Source organism: Ambystoma mexicanum, chromosome 2p (genome assembly GCF_040938575.1).
Source record: "Ambystoma mexicanum isolate Mex_15411 chromosome 2p, UKY_AmexF1_1, whole genome shotgun sequence".
Taxonomy (NCBI): domain Eukaryota; kingdom Metazoa; phylum Chordata; class Amphibia; order Caudata; family Ambystomatidae; genus Ambystoma; species Ambystoma mexicanum.
Genome location: NC_090923.1, coordinates 1,185,561,675 through 1,185,584,830, shown reverse-complemented (window position 1 = coordinate 1,185,584,830; position 23,156 = coordinate 1,185,561,675). Strand labels below are relative to the sequence as shown.

Below are 23,156 nucleotides of genomic sequence, written 5' to 3'. Positions count from 1 at the left end.
AGCTCATTGAACCGAAGATCTTCCATTTTGCCTGCTTGTTTGACCAGTCCCCGTGCAGTGCAGGAGTCCCCCGACACCCTCCCTCTTGTCCCCACGACTGGGGCTCAGGAACAGCAAGATCTGCAGGAACTGCCCTGAACCAACGTCGTCAGCTGCATCTTTTCTTCATATTAAGCTACTGTGCCAACCCGATTCAGAGAACTTCCCTCTCGCGGTGAGTTTGTGAAACTTTCCCAACTAGCAGGCCTAATCAGCTTGTGACCCAACATATGATTCTTTTTCGTACAAACTACTTCTCAGAACTTTGGCAAAGACTTTACCGTTTACTATAAGAACTACTCTTTCCTATCCAAGACACTAGCCCATTGACTTTGGCCTCGGCCTATTGAACTGCATCGAGTCCTCTAGTGATCTGAAACTATTTGTACTGCCTAAGAAAGTATTTTTGGTCTATTTTATTAACTTGTGCCTTTCTACTCCCATTTAAAGTAACTGAAATGCCATTTTGCTCCTATTTCAGGGGAGCCTAATTTACTCAGAAACTTATTGGTTTGGTATTGAAGTATATTTGTGTATGATATTAAGTTGCCTCCTTCTAGTGAATGTTTTCTAAATGTGTAATCCATTAATAAGTGTTTTACCAAGAAACCTTGAGTGTAAGTGTCTACTTGAACCACTGTGATTGTAAGACCTCTGTGTAACATCCTTTTACTGCTCACATTCCCTCTTGAGATTAGCCTGGCTGCTCAGTTCGCTACCAAAAACTGTGTAGTACAGTGGTTTTGCTTACACCTTTCGTCATAATTGTATGTGGTAGTTCCAGAGGGTACTGCATGCAATTCTGCCTAACAACCTTTATTTGGGGACGTATGCTACTACCAAAGTTATAGACACTGACTCTCCCTGGTGGAGTATGCTTCTATTATTTCCTGGTCTTTTGTATCATGACCAACACTTTGCAGTTGAAAAGAGAAGATAGACACACAACAGTACAGTCTGAAAATCACATTCTTTTATTACTGCATGATTGTTTTTCCTCATTATTGCCATGTTTCAGAATGAATTTTGCACGCAATCACAGTGTCAAAGCATGGAGCCTTTTTATGTTTGTTTTTGTTCATTATAATACAAAGAGGTATGTTTTAAGCTCCTACAGGAAGACTATGATCAGAGTCCACACGAGACGATGCAGCAATGACAACAAGAAGGAACTCCAAGCTGCGCGGCGAGCCCCTCCACAGATATGCCGCTGCCGGCCCTCCGTCTGAGGAGCAAGTTTGCAGCAAGCATGGGGTTTACCTCAACCCAGAGGTGTGTTGCTTTACGTTGCACGGCGGCAATGCATGGGGAGGTAGGGAACAAGTGTCCTAACACTGAAGGTACACACACACATACACACACTTTACATGGCCTCACACAGGAAGCTACAGACATTGATACTCTAGCTGGGTAGACTTGCGGGTGCAGGATTGGATATGCTAATAGTGCCTATCCGGGGCAATTTCTGGTTGGTAGCGTGCTGGTCAGACAGCGGTGGAGCGGCCTGTGAAGAAATGGGAAGATTTCCTGAGATAGCAATCCCGCAGAAAGGCAAGCAATTCTGGGGCAGAGTTAGTTTCAAGCTAGACGAGATGTTGGCATGTGTTTGAATCTGCCACAGAGCTACGTGCCTTTCAGGGGGGAGTACCTACCAGGCTTCCGGTTCCCAAATTGGCCAATCCACCTTTGCCATCAGAATGTATAGTTTTTGTTTTCTCAGTAAAGCCAACATTCCTGCATTGTAGACAAATACTGCTTTTCACAGAAGCCTGTTTTTGTGGAAGGATCCTGTTGCCCGTGTCTTCACAAGAAGAACAGGTAGTATGGTTCCTAAATTAGTTGTAGCTGCCCTTGTAGCTGCACGCGCACACCTTGCCCTTCGTAACTGCAACATGGATAAAGCAAAGGGGTGCCTGGTGCAGAACCCTTCTTTAAGGCAGACAACTAGAAGCGGCGCATGTACGTAGTGCTAGAGCGCAGGGAGATATGAGACCATGTTTCAAGCGATATGAACGAGGACTGCAGGCAGAATTACCAAGGTCAATGCCATCTACGGCAGAGGCAGCTAATGCACATCTAACAGGTACTTCTTGTCTAAACCTAAAGTTGAGCACTCTTAAGTACACACAATTCCTTGGCTCTCTAGTTTAAGTTGCATACAATATTGGCAGAATCTGAGTCAGGCATGCATTACTACACAATGGAGTGAAAGACGATGCACCCGCCTGATAGGTCTGAAGGCCCTACAGACGCCTGGGACCATGAGGACTCTACCAATGTCAAGATCGATGTCATATTGTGCTGTAGGATATCACAGCCGTGTGCACGGCGGCGCACCACGCTGTGCAGCCCCACTAACCAAAACTAACAGAGTCATTTTTCCCTCAGTTCTACGTCCCAGCCCGAATCATGGCTCAGGGTAGCAAGAATTCATCCAGGAAGCAGCATAGACGGGTTCACCGTGCAAAACTGGAGCGGATGACTAGAGTTGCACCTGGACCAAGCACTGATGGGATTTTGAGACCACCCCAAAGGTATTTCACAATATGGATTTGCCGGACCGATATCTGTGCCAGTGTAACCGGCATTTTCACACGTCAACCCAAAGACTCCACACATCTATAGAGAAGGTTTGGATGGATTTGTGCACCTGCCCTATAATGCGCAACGCGAGATGGTCCGGCGCATGCGTACTAGCTACCATGAGGCATTGCGCATAGAAATCTTCCGCTCCTGTGCTCGAGAGCTGTCCAGTGGCCTGTGTTTTTCTAATCTTCAGCATAAAGAGGAAGGGTATTCATTTTCATGTGGAGTATTACAAATCTGGCTTAAATTCGTTTCCTTGCAATCCATTGACTTTGATTGCGCAATTGTATACTGTGCACTGTGAATCTGATGGCCGTAAAGGCCCTTGGGCTGCGTACCCCCTTCTGAGGCTCTGGTGCCGGGGCCCCTGTGCTTGCTGACTTACTGGCACGCGCTTGCAGCGGCATCAGTGTCTGCGGCATGGACCCGTAGGCTTTTTGGGGGCAGCCCTTTGCAGGATTTCTAGCCGATATTTTTTGGCATTCTAGCACCGAAACAAAGCAACACCCATTTTTAAAAAGAATCGCACAGTAGTTTTGTCAAAAAGTGATGTCATAGCAAAGATGAGATACAAAAGAACACGACATCTTATTTCACAAGGCAAAGTTTTTGTTGGATGATTATATTCCTTAGTTTACAGTCATTCCTCAAGTTGTGATGAGGTCTGGAAATGGCTTTGGGGTGGAAGAGGAAAAAGCATCAAGCGGGATGTACGTTTGGGGGTTTTTGCAGAGGGAGATTGACTTAATAATGGGGAAAGCATGAGTATTAAAGAGTTCAAGGGTTTCCCTGGAGGAAGCTTCAGCAGAAAGGGAAATATCGGAACGCAGTGACTCAATCCAATGCACATTGGCCTCAACTTTAATGGTGAATATCCTCTGCGCGGATGAGGTCTTAGGCTGCTGAAGCGGCTTAATGTTGCAGGGATATGCCTCCCTGCGCTTCAGAGCTCTTTCTGTTGCTACCTAACGTAGTGCAAGAAACGGACAGCCAACATGGCAGATTTCTGGTGGACTTTACGCGGACGTCATCAAGCCTTCTCGCCCTCTGAACTTCATAGAAGCATATGGCCCAGCACAAGACACTCAGCCGATGTGGGGCTCCCAAGGTTGGAACACAGAACGAAACACAAACAAAGCGGCCCAATTCTCCAGGCACTACTATTGGAGTCGCACAGCCTTGTGCAGGCCGCCCAAGAAGGATTACCCTGACTCACACGTAAAAGTGATTGCTAAGTGGATAGAGGGATCTGGAATGCTTCCATGCCCACCGATGTTGGTCGGTCGTACAGAAGCCTGGCTCCAACTGAAAGCATTGATGGGTCTTGCTAGACAAAGGAGCAGGTTTTCTCAAAGCATGTGACACCGTTAGGTTTGCAGATCCTGCATCACTTCATCGCAGCTTTAGTGGGAACGAGTGGGGGATTGCTGTAAAAACACCTCAGAAAGATCTCAGCTGGTAGATGACAAGAAGCTGACTGCCATCTTTCTAAACCACAACTCTTGTGTTTTAAAGAGAAGCAAGCAAGCATCATCACACGCATTCACGATTACTCATCGAGTAGCGATGCTCAAGGGAGGAGCGGGACTCCCCAAGACTCGGCCGATTCAATGATTCTGACCTTCTGCCCAGTGGCAAGTCAGACTTGTAGTAGTCCATGAAAGATGCCTTATGATTCTGTGAAAGCCTCGCCACCAAAAGAGTGAGCGACTGTCACTCGCCAAGAGACTAAATGTCTACCGAAGGCCTGTGGTTGTCCTCGCCAAGAAACTAGGTGACTGACTCCAGAGACACTCGGCTCCAGGAGGCTCGGTGAGTCAAGGTAAAAGTAGACAGGCTCTTTTGGGAAATTAAGAAATTGGCCAGCAGAAAGGTGCCCTTTAAAACGAGGACAGGGAAGTTTTCTTGTTAGCAATGATATGCGGTTGACTACAGCGCTTTCCCCCAGATGCAATCCTCTCAAGGCTCTAGCGCATTCAGTGTTTTATCAAGGGGCTTTTGGACAACTTGCATGATCGGAGGTATACAAAGAACCATAATATTTAGTTCATAGAGGAAGGAGGCGGACAGATCAGGGTTTCCTCTATGGTAGTGATGACATGAGAAGAATGATGTGGAGTATCGGGATATGAGCATGGAAGCCACAACTTGATGACAGATAAGGAAGGGCACAAGGAACAGGTGTTGTCTGGTCTGCTTCTGGCACGCAATACTTTGCAATAGCAGCTCACAAGGAGCTTTTTGCTTTCCAATTTTCCAATAGTGAATCGCAAGTGAGCTTGTGAGATAGCTCTGCAAGTTATATGTTTACTTTAGAGATGTGTGGGAAATGTGCACAACCGGTTTGATTCCCCACATCTGAGGTCAACAAATCGAGTACCATTGCGTAATACCTACCATTATAGCACATAGAAGCAGGAGGACTCTGGCATGAAAGGCTACCTGAAAACTTGATATTACCAGGATTAGTCAGCCAACCAAGGGAAAGAAGGCGGTCAATTGCTGTCAATCAACGACAAATTGTTTGGTTTAGAGACAAGTGCTTCTTGCCGTTTTCTGTTCTGCTGCCAACAGCGCTTGCCCATTGGGTCCAGATTTGCACCCGAGTGTTTATCCCTCCTGTCCGCAGCCTAGGTGTCTTTATGCAGACGGCCCACGCCGCCTTCATCCCAGTGGGCATAGCTGCGAGCACATATTCCAGCCTGTGTGCAGCCAACAGTAACTAGATAGATGGAGTGTCTTTAGATTTAGAACTGCAGAAATATTCTATTGCACTCAATCTTTGTTCTATGTTTTACAGAAACGCTACAGAATGTAATTTTGCATAAAATTAATGTAATTTCTTTCTTGTTATTGATCATAGCTCGATAACGTTAAAACAAAAGAGACATGAGTCTGTACACTTAATCGTTTCTATTATGCTCAAGGAACCCCAGTTTGCTAAAGGGATTGCTGTGCCCTTGATCCCTCGGGTAAACAAGGTTCGGCGAGTTGGCCTCATGGAGGCAAGTTGGTTTCATGAGGTTTTCGATTTCATTTTACATATTTACAGCGACCCTCTCGGATATTCACCCGCATAAACCTCGGGACGTTGCCATGGCAGCAGACGCTCTGGAACAAGTTATCCTGCGTCTCCTGGGCGTAAAGAAAAGTACCCTACCCCGGCCCCAGCCAATCAGTGCACGTGAGAAGCAGACGTCAGCATGAGACTGGCGCCTAGGCTTTGGATTGGCGCATCCCTCTTAATGTGTAGTGGGGTTCGTCGGGCCTGTTTGTTCCAGGAAGAGTGCCAGAGTGTACTGTGGGGGGGAGGGGGGGATTTAGAAAACCAATAGCAGTTACAAATGTCAATCACAGGGGCTAGGTCATCTCGGACATGGAGTACCCGACGGCTTAGTCGTATTGACAGACGGTTTCCCAAGTGACGGCAGTTCACTTCAATCCCCTACTTTTTGTATGTTTATATCTTTCGCCATTTGCGAGGTGCCTAGGTGCAGTAGGTAGCACTAGCTGGAGACACCGCCAGGGCTGTGTTGCGCAAGACTTTTTCATGGCATTACCCTGCTCTCACTGTCCGAGAGCGCAACGTCCCTCCAATTTAGGGGCCGAGTCAAAGCGCCCACCCCCTGTGATCTGGCACGTGGGAGCCGCAGAGGACCAACGTGTAGCTATCCTGTGCTGCGGGTGTCACCCGAGAGGCACTTCATATTTAATAATACACACAGACATTTGATTTTTTTTCCTCAGGCCAAAAAGCAAGGACGGACCCTATGGCAGACTTTCAAACCAGTTTTCAATGTATCTTGGGTCTGCGAGACCACAATATATTGCGGGGACTAGAGTGTGGGGCAACCAGGATTGGATTTGAATAACACTTTCTGGACCAAGTGACAGGACAGAGGAAAAATATGTAAGCACATGCGCGCGCACCAACACACAACCACGCCCATCCACCGCACGACGATGGTCATATGTGAGTAACTGTTCTAGAAAAGGGAACACCCTTCAGTTCCCATTGACAACCATTGTCCGCAGAGAACGTGCAGGAAGGGCAATAGAGTTATACATGCACAAAAAAGACCAGTTATAGGCCTCAAAAAAGCAATTCGAGAGATATGCTTTTGAAAAATGCTTCCAGGCCACAGGTTTGATACTTTCTTCTTGTGGACGGCTAGATTAGCCAATGTGGATGGAAGTACTAGGAACACACACATTTTTGTCCATTGAAGATTGTTTTGGGCCTCTACACCGCACCCACCCCCCTAGTCTGCAATTGTTTTCAATACTGTGAAACCCCCCATGTGCCCATCTGGCCAGGCACCGAATGGAGCAAAGCCCATTTGGCACTATCAGACTTAGGTTGGGCCTTAAACACTCTGCTTGCATTTTTTATCACCATTCATTGAAAGTGCTATTTCAATCCAACATTGAATGCAATGTCTCCTACGCAATCACACCAAAAGAAAAGCAGAAACCAGTTCTTGTGTTAAAAATAAAATTCAAACACACACATACAAATATTATAAACAAGGAACAGGAAAGTGGAGATATGCTATAAAATGAAAACTATCGCTTTCCACTCCCTCCTTCCAGGGGAAGTTTGTGAGACCCGCGAAGCAGACTCCTAACAGCAGGACCACACAACCCACTCCCTCCAGAGGCATTAACCTGTTGGGGGATCTGTCACAATTACACTTGGAGACCAATGTGCCTTTTGTGGGTGTGGGAGCTTTGTTTACAAGAACAGCATGGTCATGAGGCCACCCAACACAAAGTACTTCGGGCTGTGGCGTCCTGGTGGGAATTGGCCCCTTCCGTGGGTCCCACAGACGATCCTCTTCAAGACTGAACATCATAATATAAATATAGACCTCTCTCTCTGTACATATGTATATCTGCACATATAGAAATATATATATGTAGTAATAGCCTCTACCCATAAAAACAAATGTGCAAAATGGTTCCATTGCTGTAGTCGTGCAGGGTGTCGAGCATGCACCCCGCGCTATCTAAAAAGGGTGACTAAAGGCTCATGGGTGAGAGGGGGAACAAGTCACCCAGAAATCAGTGCATACGCCATGCTGAGCGAGGACGGCTATCATGAGCATTTAAAAACTTGAAAAGATCAGGGACACGACATATCAAAATGGGGGACAGCTTCCAACTCCCCTGTGGAATGTGCTGGAGAGAAGCCATTTTAAGAGGGGGACATCATGTAAACACAAAACTGCCACGACCTGGGGCTCCCGATGGGTATGGTTGCACTGGGATTATGTTGGGTGTCCCTCGCATGCGCTCCCCTGCCCATGATTGGCAGCTGTGCTCCATTTCACAGACTCAATGAATGCTTCCATGGAATGAAGCACCTGGCTCTAGGGCAGGGGGCTGCAACCTGTGGCTCTCCAGATGCTTTGCTCTATGGCTCCATGGATCCTCACTATTGACTATGTTTCCTAGTGCTGATGGGGTTATAGACCAAAACATCTGCCGAGTCAAAGCTTGCCGACCCCTTACTCTAGGGGATAAGCTGGCATGCTCCTATTCAGGAGAACCTTCTGCACCCAAACAGTGATGCCCAGCGCCCCAAAAGACTGTCTTTTTGCAAGAAGCCTGGTGGGTGGCATTAGCCGAATATGGTCAGCGACATCGCAAGTGATCTGTCCTCCTTGAGGTGCCATGCCCACAAGCTATATTCAGTGCATTTGATCATCATTGCAGAGGTATTCATTTAAAGGACTTGCATTCTAAAAATACAACCAGAAAGAGGACACTGGACATCCAAGTAAAACTTCTCAGATGTCCTCAGGGATTTACAGCCACTTACACGCTCCGTACTCAGATTGTACAGAACGTACCTGACCCTTCGCAAGAATCTTAAAACTGGTCTATCCGAGGTGGGAGGCATAGGGTCAGAGTCCCCCGTGTGTGCTGTGAAGTCTGGGCAGAGTCACACAATCAACCGCTCAACACATGTGACAGGTGCCATCATTTTCTCCCGACCCCTTCTGATTGTATTTGTAGGTAGCGGCAGCACGACCTCTGGCCTAGCCACCTTACACCACAGTCTTCAACAGCACTGAGGGATGTCACCTATGATTTGAGAGTAGCCCTCAATCGTGTCCTGCTGTGATGTCACATGCCAAGCAGTCAGCGGTCAATGAATGTGCTGCGGCCCTCAGCATTTTTGGATGGGTATTCAGATGCCAGGTGGCCCTACGTCAGGTGTGAGTAGCTCATCTAGTCCTATTCCTAGTCCATCCTAGTACTTGCAGTCCTTCATTTGAAACTGCATGAACCATGGCTAGAAATTCCATAATGCACACTGGTTAAACTATTCAGACCTGATAAGTGGGGGGCGGGGGGAAGACATGTGTGACATTTTCAAAGCTCATATTTAAAGCGAAAGGTTTGTTTGCTCTGCAGCCTAAAGAATTCTGGAATATGCAATTTTGTGGTGTGGTAGCGTGTAAACAAGCCCATGCCAGTCTGTACTGCGGTCTGCATGCTCATTCGTGGCACTTGGCAGGGAGAACTGAGTCAATGGAATTCTTGCATGACTTTCTTGTGGAAATCCTTGCACTTGGGGTGGAGACCAATTTCACAAAATGGTGGCAATGTTATATGTGGGGCTGGAGTAGACTTAGAATCAAGGCTATGGGTTACGGAGTTTGCTCGAGCTCAGCCTTTCGCTTTGCCAAGGGAGTTCACAGAAAGTTTCATTCTTATTAGATAAGAACAGAGCGGTTATCCCCATTTCTCAAAGATTTCCTTCAGTTGCAGACCCCACGGTGGACAGGTGCTTGGGTTGCTGTGGCTGTTGAGTGTCTGATCGTGTGCGCCACATCTGCCCACTTCATCTGTGGCCCGAGTTTTAGCTTATGCCAGTCCTCCCAGAGGTGCCCTTAGAGGTCCAACAAGAACACGGGTGCTGATGAACCCGGGAATTTCTCCACTGCATTGCAGACATGTTCTGAGTGTGTTTCTTCTCCTGCTCTTCTCCTCCCCTCACCACACCCTTCTCTTCATGTGTATCCACTTCCTGTCCTGCTCTCCAATGGCAAGCAATGTTCACATCCCTCAGATTTCTGACAGCCCTACAGAGGAAGCGATCAGCTGGATTCTCCACAGTCCTGTCTGGATATTGTGCATCAGTTTGGCAAAATCAGTTGCAGGGATCCCGTCTAATTTGATCTTAAACGGGCTGAGAGGCAAGAGGGTGCGACCCCAAGAGGATATTGTTGATTTATATTGTAGCCACTGGTATAACGGTGCTGTGATTAAAAACAAAACGATCTCTCAGCACCTGGGTTGCAGAGCGAAGCTGGTCGAGTTGAAAAACTTTCCTTAGCACCACCTGACAGCTTTTGTGAAAGCAGGACTTGCCCACGTTAGGTTTCTCAAACAAGTACTCAAGGTTTGTGGAACGCACACCAGATCCTCGTGCCCTCCTGCAGAAGTTATGAGCTGGGGTGCTTTTTGTCAGCAGTGGTTTGGATCGAGGCAGACAACAAGATTTAAAATGTAAAAAATCAGGTGGTTCAGGGGACAAACAGTTGCAATCAGTGTGATTCTTTACAAGCAGAACACCCAACTAAGCTGTCTCTGCTGCTCCAAACCTTCAGGAACCGGAGAGGTTCTGTCTTCTTGTACAGTACTTGGGACATTTTCACCTCGCTTTCTGCGAGTCAGGATCCATTTTAGTTGTTGGTGACAGCCAGTGTGAACATTTAGGAAACGCATAGAAGTACTGCAAGGACAGAACCTCGTCCCGTCTTAAAGTATGTTCTTTACCTCAATGGAAGTGTCCTTCACCTGGGGTTTGGAGGAACATCAGAGCCCAATGATCTGAGGTGCATCTGAAATAGATGGGTAAACAAGGGAAGATGTGAGAGATAAAGAGAGAGCGATAGAGGGGGCGAGGGGAGGTGTGAAGAGGTAAAGAATCCAAGAGAAGAAAGAAGTAAGGAGAGAAGTGTAACAATCGTTGAGGTGTCAAGGCAAGGGAGATGGGAGAGTGAGGCATGGGAAGATAGTGGGAAGGGGAAACTGGGAAGTAAGGGGAGAAAAGGTAATACAGGATCTTTCTGCCGGGGGTTGATGGCGAGGTTCCTCTGAGAGCATCCCAATAACACCCATAGACGACACAGTCACCCACAAAATTGAGCGTTGACGCTTTTCTGTCCACTCTCCTTCCCACTCAAGGAAGTCAGTTCTCCTCAGAGTGCGTGCCATCATCTTATTTTTGGCATAACGAATGATCACAGAGCACTTGGGCCAAAGCTTTGTCAGCTGGCATAATTAACCAGAAAAGCCTCCAAAAAGAGGTAGGTAGCCTCAGACCTCCAAACAGATGTCTGCAAGAATTCCACCAACTCAGCATGGCACCTATCGGAATTTTTTAAAATTAATATCTTTTATTTAAAAAAATAAAAATATTTAGTGTTCAATTTTCCCTTGACAGTAAGAAAAAAAAAAGGCATGAGATTTTGATCACCACACTTTGGTGATTCGCAAAAAAGGGGCTGGCGTAGCCAAATATTTTTCTTCCAACCTGCTGACTAAATGGTTTTCGTGGAGGAGCAGCAAAATGTATGCGCAGGCGGATTGGAATTTGGCTGCGGCCTGCTATTTCAAAGTCCTTAGAACATCGTGTCCTCGGACAAACATGACAAGAATGTCAGCCAACCCCTCAAAAACATTTCCCAGTAATGCCTCCACCCCCCCCTTTCCTCCAGTACCATGATATTGGGGGCAACAAACATCAATGCACACATTTCATATCACGGAGGGACCCGACGTGCCGTTGAATCAACAAATGGTTGGCTTCCTATAAATTGTCTGGCAACCGTTAAGTGCAAAAGGTCTGAAAGCAGAAGGATATTAGAGTGACTGGCAGTACATTTTGTAACTGTTGGCAATCCTGCTTCGGGTACCGAGGATCAAGGGTCCAGAGCAATGTCACACATGAGGAGGATGTTTTGGGAGGGCGGGCCCTGGAACTTGAAGCGTGAGCTGGGTGATTATGCATTGGCCGTGTTCGATGAAAAAGGTTTGCCACGTTTATCTTCATCTGTTGACTAAAGGGTGGAGGCTACTTGCAGGAGTGTCCCATAGGCCCCCTCGCCTCACATAACACTCTCAAAGATGATGACCTTGCTGTCGGGCCCCGGGTCCATGCTGGCCAAGCCCTTCATGTGTGTGCAAGGTGCTAGGTACTCCATGTGGTGGGCGCTCCAGATGGGCTCGGTCAGGTGCTGCCAACGCTGTAAGGAGATAAGAGAGCAAAAGGTGGGCAATGGCAATACCAACACTACTCTACAATCCTCTCTTTGCCTTCACCAAGAGGTCACTACATCACTCAAGACCTTTGCCCGCCATATCCCTGCACCCAGGCATTACACATTCTGCATTTAAACTATTTCTGAACGGATGTATACCAATTGACCTTTTCACAATTGACCTTGGGAGAATTGACCTAATTTAAAAGGTCAATTAGGACATATATAGGGGGGAAACCCCTGCAACCTTCCGCCCAATCCAAAAATCCCTGCAACCCCCCCAGCCAATCCCCTCATATTAGTTATAATCCAAAACCAACCCTATACATATATAAAATAACTAAAATAATATAAATGTCAATTGTGCAGTAGGTCAATTAGGACCACTATAATTAGGTCAATTAGGACAAAAGGTCAATTGTAAAAGGTCAATTTGGGTAATACCTTCTGAACATGTGAAACCTATATCCTGGATAAGCGACAGAAGGTTGTACCTCGGTCCTAATAAACGATGCATTCAATCACAGCACACCTCTTATCTTCCTTTCCCCAAGAAAGGCTCTCCTCTCTTTCTGCTGGGCTTGCACACACTATTGCCCATCTCTTGAAAATGATGCAAGAAGGGAGTAAAGTGCCCATATTCTTCTGCATTGGATCATCCATAGATTAGAATGTCCCACACCACCTTGTCTTGACATTAGTGGCTAATCAAAGAGGTGAATCTAAGGATCATCCAATATTGGAGAACAAGCGCTATATAAGCAAGCCACCTTTCCTAGCTTATACCAATGGGGATGTTTATGAAAGCAGAGGGATTCCCAAATTCACGAACTGCACCATGCACACTGTGGTGTGGAAGGTGATCAAACTAATGCAGTACCCCTCTGGACTAGCAATGGGGGTCAGGGCCTTCCCCCTCCTCCCTTGATCGGGATGAATGCAACAAAAAAAAGGTCAAAATCAAGAATAAACTGACGGGTTGAGAGCCACAGAAAGGAACAGGCTGTAGGAACGTATGTCACAGTTGTCTGTGCCATTAGGCATCACTAGTGCTGAAAGTGGGCCGGCGTGGTTGGGAACGGTGCTTCTCTACTTTTTTTAAAAATAGTTTTGCTGTTCTTATACTTTTATTTTAAAAAGAAATCATACTGGAATGGTTTCGTTTTAAAATAAAAGTGTAGGAAGAAGTTGAAGCTTGCACTTCAGAGCACTGCACTGAACATTTCCTTAAACAGGTGCTTGGATTGCACGTGGGAGCGAGCGTGGCTATGGGGTTTGTGGGGAGCGAGGGCAGAACAGCAGGGAACATAGTTTCACTACTTCTTTTCGTACACTTCGACCACTGTGCATCATGGCCACTGGAGATGTGCTGTTGGCCACTCTCCCTGATTAGAAACCTTTCCCCATAAGAAACTGCATATTTGCAAAGCACCCCTCTCATCACAATTATGCTTGCTAATGTGATCCACTAGTTCTCTGATAAACATAATCAACTTCAGGTCCGCGTTGCCATGCTCTGTGACCAGCCTAAAATCCACTGCCAACTCCTATGCCCATTCTCAGGACGAGTCCACCTTTTCTTTGTCAACACATCTAATTAGAAGATGGATGGCTCCTGCTTCAGTCATGTGAACTAATTAGCTCAAACAATGGGCGGGGATTTAGTATTTTTGGGGGCAAGGGGAGATTTTCTCACTTATAAGCAGCTATTTTCCCATTTGCGTAAACTGTCTCACAGCATGAGGAGACCAAGAGAGCCTCATCTCCAATGGGAAGTAGGCTTTTCAAACAGAAGCACATTGAGCACTTCATCTATTGTTTTTTGGGGTGCAATGCAGCACACTAATGCCCGAAATAGGGAGGAGGGCGTACCTGTAACCATTTGTGATAATTGTGTTACAGCTCAAGCAGTTCTGTTGGTTTAGCTACTTGCTGCATTTGCTGTGGATTGTGTATCATCTAGGAACATGGGTGCATGCCTGGGATGAGTAACGGGGTTTCTGTCTGTGTGACTGGCAGTTAATTGAGGTTCATAGGCTGGCTGCATTGACAGGATAGAATGAAAGCACACTCGCCAGCACGCTTCCAGGGGATGAGTGAACGGCCTGACAGATAGGAGATTGGGTTTCTGGAGCCATTGTGAAGATTTAAGTACAGTCTCTAGGCTATGACCATTTTAGGGGATTCAAAGCCTAGGGTATCTTGGCCTCGCCTTTAGTGGCTCAAGGACAGCTTTTTACTGTTGGAGCAGCTCCACAAATTCATGATCCAGAAACATGGCTAGCCAGCATAGACACTCAGAACATAGGCTAGGAGTGAGCAGCTTGCAGCAACCTAGAGTTTATTTCAGTTCTGACTGACACTAAGATATGATGTAAAGTGATATAAAGGATCTATTAGGATTTGCCGAATTTTTTTTGCGCAATCGCAAGTTTGCTGATTTCTTTCACCAATTTGACCTTTTTTTTTACCACAGAAAGAGGGGGGCGACCCCAGCAACACCTACTTCTACCCACAATCTCCCCTATATATACACCTTACCAATACATACCATCTGTGGTAAAATATTTGGTAAAACATTCGGCAAAAAACCATTCAGTAAAGTTCCAATTCAGCAAAAGTGAGGTACACTGATATAATGCAAGGTCAGGTGTTAATGAAGGGATCAATTGGCAATGCACTAAAAGGCCTTATTTGGTTTGCATTGTGGTGATGTACTAGGAATACTAACTCTAGTGCTTCAGGCGAGTTGAAGATGCTATTCCTCACCTCATATGGTTGGACTACGTCCTTCGGGAGGTGGTGTCTAGGCTTTCCTTGGGGGCCTCCACTGAAAGTATTTTCCTCCCCACAAGAGGTCTGCTTGCAGACCTGGCTTTGTTCCTTGAATTCTAACTTGCATAGCATCACAAGACTCGCTGCTTCTTCTCTGCTGGGGCCACCTTCCTTCACTTTAAAAGGAGTTTTCTTTTAGCTAGCTAGACTACCCTGCTACCTGGCTGAGACCTGGCACCAACTTGAAGATCAGGATTTCCCTGAGAATCTGAATCTTTGGGAAACCATGCAACCTGTCTTCTGAGAAGAATGGTGGGAACAATTGTCACAATTGCTGGCCCTACCCATTTCTACGCCCCCCAGTGGAATGGGTACCTAAATTGGTGGATCCAGATCACTACTGCCCCCTGGACCTCCTCTACACCCCAGCTTACTCAAAAACCTGGAGGTTCTTAAGCATTTCAGGCTTACTAACTGTACTGCCATGGGGAGTTCTTATGCTTGACATAGCTCAAAAAGGGGACTCAACCTCAGTTTCCTCATGGAGCTCATGCCTAGCTCCATTGTGCACAATCTAAAGATATGCCTGTCAGTGTTTCTAATGTTAAATGCACAGTCCTTTATTTTGGTTGACTAAGCTGTAGGCACAGCCTTAATCAAATCCCACTGCTGCCATCAGTGTGAAGAAATGACAACTGCTCTGCAGGAGTACAGGGACGAGCAGCGGCTAAATCAGCATCAAACTGCTACTAAACCACAAGTGATCCCAATCATAAAGGTGAAACAGACACAACCCGACAGGCATGCCTCCTTTGCCTTTTGTGGTAGAACGTGCTGAGAGCAGCTCATTCTCAACAGGAGGGATGTGTGAGCTGATAACAGTAGCAAACCAAACAGCTTAAGCACAATGATTCCAAAATAAAGAATGCTCAATCAAGGTTCTATTAAAATATAGGAACTTTAATTAACAACAATCAATGCACCAAACTAGCTAAAAACCCACCCATGTAAAAGAAAAAGAGAATGCAGAAATGTGTGTGAAAGGGGGATCTGGGTTGATAAGCAGGGGTACACAGGCAAAAGACTTGGAAACAATGTCAATAGTGCAAGGATATTTTCTTGTAGAAAAGGCAGATGACATTCTGTCACACAAACCTTTTCTGTTGGGATAGACTGCACATATTGAGGTTTCTTCCCACACATTTTATAAGTATGCACCGATGTTCATCAGCTTGCATTCCTTTGCTATCCACTTCCACTGTAATGCTAAAATCGCTGCTCTCCCAACTTATATGGTACAAGTAGTATTTTGAGGACTTGCTGTTGCCATCAGGTGTCCCAGGGCCAGTCTAGATGACCCAAATATGTTATTTTACCACAACCGGGGGGATGCCGTGGGCGGGATGAGGACAGAAAATCTAACCATTTAAGGGCTCTGGTCGTGTGACTCCAGATCTGCTATAAATAGGTACAACCATACCATGTCCCTGCTAAATAAGGGCATGCCAGGCACAGACACCCATTCTGTTAAATGGGTGTGGAATCGTATGCAAGTGTTCCTATCTAGCCTATTAGCAGGACCAACTGGAATTGGAAATGTGTCCTCCTACTCATCCCACCCCACCAACAGTGAAGGCTGGTGGAGTTTCAAGAACCAACACCGCTCTCCAGCTCAGAATGTGTGTGATCTCTGGTGTTTGTCTTCTCCCCACCCATCTCCAGGCTTTTGCATACTTCACAGCTATTAAAGGTTGAAACAAGGATGAATATGCTTGGGTGTTGCAACAGGAAAGTTGTCATTTGTTGTCCGTAAGGGTGCAAGAAGGGTCTGCCCGCCTTCACCCCCAAATTAAGGTCACATGAGATATATATGCCAGTCTTGAATCCCTCTCCGACCTCTGGATCTGTTTCTCCTTCCACAGTGTCTGAGGGCCATGAGAAAGAGGGGGAAGGGAGCACAGGTGTTTAGTAAAGGTGTGTCTATTGTGACAAATCCTTGGATGTCATCCCTTCTCCCCTAGGGGGAGCCCCTTCCCATGAGGCCAGGGAGGTGAGGCTGCTATCCGATAGTCCCACTGGCGATGGTACTCGGTGGGTGGATCTCACAGGGAGGGATCCCCCCTCGGGGACTAGGGACGCCTGTTTAGGAAAAACACAGCATGCCCAAGACACATCACCACATCCCTTATCCTCATACCTTATACAAAGTTCTATAATCCCACACACTTCCTTGTACCTCTGTAGGGTAGATGATCTGACACCGATAAAAAGTACTGGGACGAGGAAGAATAGGGACTACGTCTGAGTCCTATGCAGAAACTGGGACAAAGAAGAATGCAAGAAACCCAAAGAATAAGAATATCGATACTGAGACGAGGAGGAGGCCCAGAGAAATGCAGAGTGGCCCACGGAACCAACATGAGCGGACCAGACAATGTGAAAAATGCAAGCTCAAGGCAATGATAAAAAGAGAGAAGGACTTTCTAACCTGCAGATCCTTCCTGGAGGATCTGTGAAATTCCAACGCAGCCGAAGCAACTGAGATGCCGGGACTGCAGCGACTGAGACACTTGGCCACTGACAGAAGCATCCCCGGTAACTCTACTGTGGTCAGACCAGAGACGAAGGCGGAGGCCAGGACAACCAGCCAACGTGGAGAGCTGGTAGCCTGCAGCTTAGAGCTGGAAGCCTGCAGCTCAGAAGCAGAGGAACAAGGCGAGGATGCTGTGGTTCCTAGAGAGGCTCGAGTGGGACAAAGAAGGCTACAGACAACCAGGATAGGTCCAGGTAGCCAGCATGGTTGGTGGGGGTCCCCGAGGGACGGGGAGGTCACATTAAAAGGGTCTGGAACCCACTAACAAACTGCCTCCAATGCCATCTTCATAGTCACAGTACCTGACAGGATAGAGAACTGGGTCTGTGGCATCAAGAGGAGAGAACTAAACGGGTCTGGGACCTGCAACCTTCTATGAAGAGTAATCTAAGTCATCTTCATATTCACAATTCCTGGTAGGATAGTGAACCAGGTAGGCTGTGAGAAAGGCCAGGTGAAAGGAGTCATTCTTGTGTTTGCAAACACTGTGATGAAGTTGTGAACATTGTGACAAAAGCCAAGGGACGGGAGTCATTCTCTTGGCACTGAAGAAAGCCTAAGAAAGGCCAGGGGAAGGAAATAATTCCCCCTGGTGTTGGTGAACATTGTGCTAAAGACCAACAGAAGGCAGGCATTCTCTTGGCATCAAGCCTCTGGAGTTGGAACATCGCTTTATTTTGTGAATATTGTAAGAAGCCTGAGAACGACCAAGAGAAGGGAGTCATTCTCTTGGTACTAAGGTTTTGGGGTGGAACTTTGCTTTGTAATTTTGACCGAAGACTTTTCAATCTGGAACTTTTTGTGCTGCCTTTGAAAAGAACTGCAACCTGGGGAAGGGAGTCGTTCCCTCAGGAAATAGTCCCTTCCGACTACTGGCACGATAGTCCGTTGCACAGATGGGAGACATTCTTCTGCATTAAGAAGACTTGCCAGCCTTTTTAGTTAAGTTAGAAGTATAAGGGAAGGAAACAGTTTTTGACACAGGATGTTGACTTTTAGGTTACAGACATTCTGACACATCCTTATTGAGTTGAGGCAGGGAAACCCCTCTTAGTAATAGGGTTTGATAGGGGTTTTCCCTTTATTATTATTTACAAAACAAACGTCATTAGCAACAATCATGCCACCTGTGTGTCCAGTTCCTCCTTCCACACCCTTACACTATGCACAAGTAAAAAGACAGGGGAAGATGTCTTGAATGATGTTAAGGTGGAGAAGTTCTTCTTTACTGTTATCACTAAGCCACGGGGAGCACATTTGATGTTATCCACAAAAGAAAAGATTAGGAAATGGGACTTTGTAGGTGTTCAAGCTCCTACATATGAAAGCGGGGTGGAAGGAGCGTTCTAAAGAGCAGCAGAAGGAGCTTGTCAAGATGCCCAAAAGATCCTATGATGATGGAGACTTGGACATGTCCCTTTGTAAAATATGCAAGCGTGTATTGCGAGAAATTCTGAGAAGGATATGTGACACTATTTAAGTACCAGGATGTCATATGGAAGGTACAAGTGAACTTCAGGGATTTATAATGCTTATTATACAATGAGGGTTTCGGGCTAGGATGGGGTTGAAGCGGTGGTCCGCGGGATTCAGACATGGCCATTGGCACCCTTGGATTGCTCGCACATGGCCATCCTCCCATTCGGCAAACCGCATCCCATTACCATGTACAAGCCCTTTCGTGACCCACCTAAGCAGGGATGGGGGCAGGGTTCAATGTGGCACAGTCAATTTACTGCTGATCAATCAACAGAGATATGCTTATGGCAAATTAACCGTTAATGCACAAACATTTGGGCCCTCAATGTGGCAGAGTCTTTGAGAGCACTGTAACATTTATTAACAGAATGAACTCTACAACAATAGAATACTAAATGCCAAATCTAGGACCAAGGAGCTCTTTAGCAGCCTAAGGGAACTGGAGTCCCCAGCCCCACCCATAGAAGCCTGGGTGAAAGATGCAGACTGGTGTCAAAATGACTCTGCTACAAACTAAAATCAAGGCTAAAAAGAACAGCTTGATCAATAGCTCCAATCCTTCCTACTCATCGAACTCTCACGCCCCTTCTTGCCTACCTTTTTCCTTATCACCAGTCACACCTAATGAAGTTAAAAAAATTATCAAAGGCCTTAAACCCTCTAGATGCCAAGGAGATAACTGTTCAGCCACAATCATTCAGGAAGGCGCCAAGGACCTGGCACTGTAGTTCAGTCCCCAACAACCTCAAGGAAGCTTGAGTTATGCCTCTTTTTAAAAAAAAAAAGTAGACCCCAATATACCTACCAAATACAGTCCCATCACTACTGCCCACTTCCTCTTAAAAATACTACATGGAGTGGCCTATCTAAAAATCCAGAAACATCTGGAGGACAATAACTTACTTGGCCTGAGACAATCCAGCTTTAGGCCGAGACACAGCACAGAAACAGCCCTTCTGGATCTCAAAATCCAAATGGATGAGACCAAGGATAATGGCAGGCTGGCCATGCTCCTGCTGTTGGACCTCTTGGCTGCATTTGATTTTGTAGATCATCAGATCCTCACAGATCACCTAACTATAGCAGTTGCCTTCTCCAGCAACGCTTCTGACTGGATCCAGTCTTTTCTCTCCAATCGAACTACCAGGGTCCTTGCACCCTTATCCGACCCAATCCCCATCCAGTGCGGCGTCCTGCAAGGCTCTTGCATCATGCCGACACTCTACTATATCTTCACTAAGCTCCTCCTAAGCCGTCTTGACAACTTGGGTGTCACTTACACAAATTACGCTGATGATACCTAACTTCTCATCACACTATCAGGATGCTACGAAGACGACTCTAAATTGATCAATGACATAGATTTGGAGATCCAGGTGTGGATCGTAAACCGCAGCCTTTGCCTCAATGACAAAAAGACAGAGCTCTTGATCGTTAGATCTTAAGCACAGCTAAACAAACTAGACCCCCGATACACATCCTTTGACATCGATGGGAACTCGATTAAAGTTTCCAAGGGAATCAAAACGCTGGTAGTCTGCTTAGACTCAACCCTCTCACTCAAGAAAAAAGTGAGCGCCACCGCCTCAACTACTGCCTACACCAACAATCTCATTAACGCATGCCAAACATTTCTATCTCCTAACAGCTGCATCACGCTAGCCAGGGCCCTAGTACTATCTAAGATCGATTATTGTAACACCTTGTTCCTCGGCTCATCAGAACGGAACCTCAACAGGTTTCAGGTCTTACAAAATAACGCCCTAAGATCTGCACTGAACATCCCTGGATCCAACCACATCATCAGTTTCAGACAGGATGCCCATTGGCTCCCAGTCCGTGGCAGATTATCTTTCTGCACTTTAGTCATTACTCACAAATGTCTGTAAAACTCGAAAACTCGGCCCCCAAGTATTTGTCAGACAAATTCTCCAAACACCAATCTACCAGACCTACCAGAACTATGTACTCACAGTGCCTCAATATTCCAAGGTTCAAATTGAAAAGAGCTGGAGGAGCTAGTATCCCTGTACTGGCTGCTAAATCTTGTAAGTCCCTCCCTCTCACCATCAGAACGGAACCATCCTTCTGGACCTACAGAGCCAAAATAAAAAGTTGGCTCTTTGATAAGAAACACTAACTAACACACACTTATGTGCTTTGTTAATTTATTCTGCTTCACCTATTGTAACATTGTCTCCGTGGTACTGTTGCCTAAATTGTGACCTCCGGCGTCTTTCCTACATGCTCACTTGTACTTATTTTGCACTTCGACTACCCTGTAACCTCCAGTCGACCTGCACATCTGTATCTTAATCCTCTTGTATGTCTGTAACCCTCTGTTAAGTTATTGCGCCCGGTTACCCCAGGGTTCGGTGCGCGTTACAAATAAATAAACAAAACTAAGTCAGACCGGGCGGACATGGGTAGGGGAGAGATACTCCACCATTTAAAGTGCACCGGTTGAGGGAGGTTTTGCAGTTCTAATCAGACAGGAAAGCTGCGAGGTTGCCACAGGAGTGTTTTGAATATGGGCTCAGGTTAGATTACAGGGGCCCATAAATGAGCAGTGCCACAGAATATGAGACCATTGAAGGAACACAGAAGTGGCAAAGTGAGAGATTGGTAAAGAGGTGTAAGAAGAGAGGTTAGCAAGCCTTTTTTTAAGATTGGCCTTTAAAGTAAAAGGCGATATTACTGTTGAGAGTAGCTGCGAAAAAAAGATAGGGATTTTCACTTGATTCACCGCCCCGTCTTCGCCAAAGAGTTTATCAGTCAATGACTATTGATCAGGACTGTAATGTTTAGTAGCGTAACATCAATCAGACCATTGCCTTGGCTAGGAATTGCAGGGCAGGTGCACCAATGCGAAATGTTAAATAAAGGCAACCCTCAGATTATTACTGGTCCACACGCAGGATTTTTAGCATTTAGGATGCAGTTTGAAGTTAACATTTTTGTGGACAAGGCCATACCTATTTGGTGTTCAGTATCTTTTTTATGCAAGTGATTTAACTCCTTCCTGGAATGATGGTTCAAGTCCAGAACAGGGAAAGAGCAGATGTCACACTATCTGGATTGCTTCATATCTGTAGGACGAAGGAGGTGTGGGAGGCTACTGCTGAAAATTGTGGTGCAAGAGCGGTGGGGGGAGGGAAGAGGGGGGAATGTCAAGGTGTAAGCTACTAGCCAAGTATGAAAAGTCATTCTCCCATCAGCTCTCCACATGCACACAGCACACTATTTCATATTCGCCAACAGTCAATTATAACTAGCCAATGGCTAGTGGTAAGTACACATTTTGAGACCTGGGTTAGAGGAGCAGAGGGTTCTCTTGGTGCTAGAGAAGACAGATGGCCCAGCATCCTGTTTGATGTTTCTGGGGACTGAGCTGGAATCGAAAGCATGCATTCTTGGTTGCCGGTAGGAAAGATGGAGGATTTGCTGCAGCTGTTAGAGGCCGGGCTGTCAAAAGTGAAGTTGGAAGTGAGGAAGGCCCGAGCATTATTGGACGCTTGGGCAACATCACTAGGAGTATGAAAGGGTTGCGTTTTTCCCACTATAGGATCACACTGGCACAAATGATGGAAAAGGGCAGGTTTCCTTGAGGCATTTCAATGGGGTGTCGATGTGACTGCTGGGGAACCCGGAGGAGTGGCCTATCCAGATCAATCCATGCACAGCAGGAGCAAGTTTTTTTGCCATGGGAAATGGTAGGTGGAGCAATGGCCAGAGTGGTGGCATAGAAGGAGGTTGAGTCATGGATTCTTGGATTTCTTCGCACTGGTGGAGGTTTCTGCATTGTGATGATGAATGAAGAAGCTGGTGGATATGCTGACCAACATGGCGGCGGTACAAGTGGTGAATAGACCACCTTCCATTCCAATAACGAAAATCAGCCGCAGTTATCTCTGTTGGTTTTTCTTGGCTAACATTGTTTTTTGAGCTAAACCTGTGAGGGACACGGACTGAGATGGAGCAATGTGGATGGTGATGATGGGGGTTTGAAGATTTTTGTGGGTTTGTAGAAGTGCACCAGAGGACAAACACCGACCTGGGTGGAGTTGGGATCAGCCGAATAAACGTGTCCCACAAGAGCTTTTGCTGCATGGCACAGTGTTAACTGTTCTCAGTCATGCAATGCATTCAAACACCAGGATAGTTCACATCTAATAATGGCATTGCAGGTTTTAGCTGTTTTGCACAAGGAAGTAGAAGATTGTGGACTTCCGGAGGAGGAGTGGGGAAGAAACTGTTTTAGGACTGGGAAAGGAAGTGAGGGCGAGGCAAAGTGGGGAGGTCGTTATGAGACTGGAAACACGGAAGTCAAGGTGTTATGTGCATGTGACTGGGGATGACATCTGAAGCATTTTCTTAATACTCAGCCTCCCCCTACGCTCCCCCAT

The 23,156-nt window shown here is 46.3% G+C and overlaps 1 protein-coding gene across 1 annotated transcript in view; it reads right to left on the bottom strand.

Annotated features, from left to right (window-relative positions):
* Positions 1-990: 990 nt before the first annotated feature.
* The window catches only part of SLC6A8 (solute carrier family 6 member 8), a 238,100-nt gene continuing 215,934 nt past the window's right edge, over positions 991-23,156 (bottom strand). Inside the window, exon 13 of the mRNA XM_069645372.1 lies at positions 991-11,888. Coding sequence (XP_069501473.1) covers positions 11,751-11,888 — 138 coding nt within the window. The 3' untranslated portion in view covers positions 991-11,750. The remainder of the gene's footprint in view (positions 11,889-23,156) is intronic.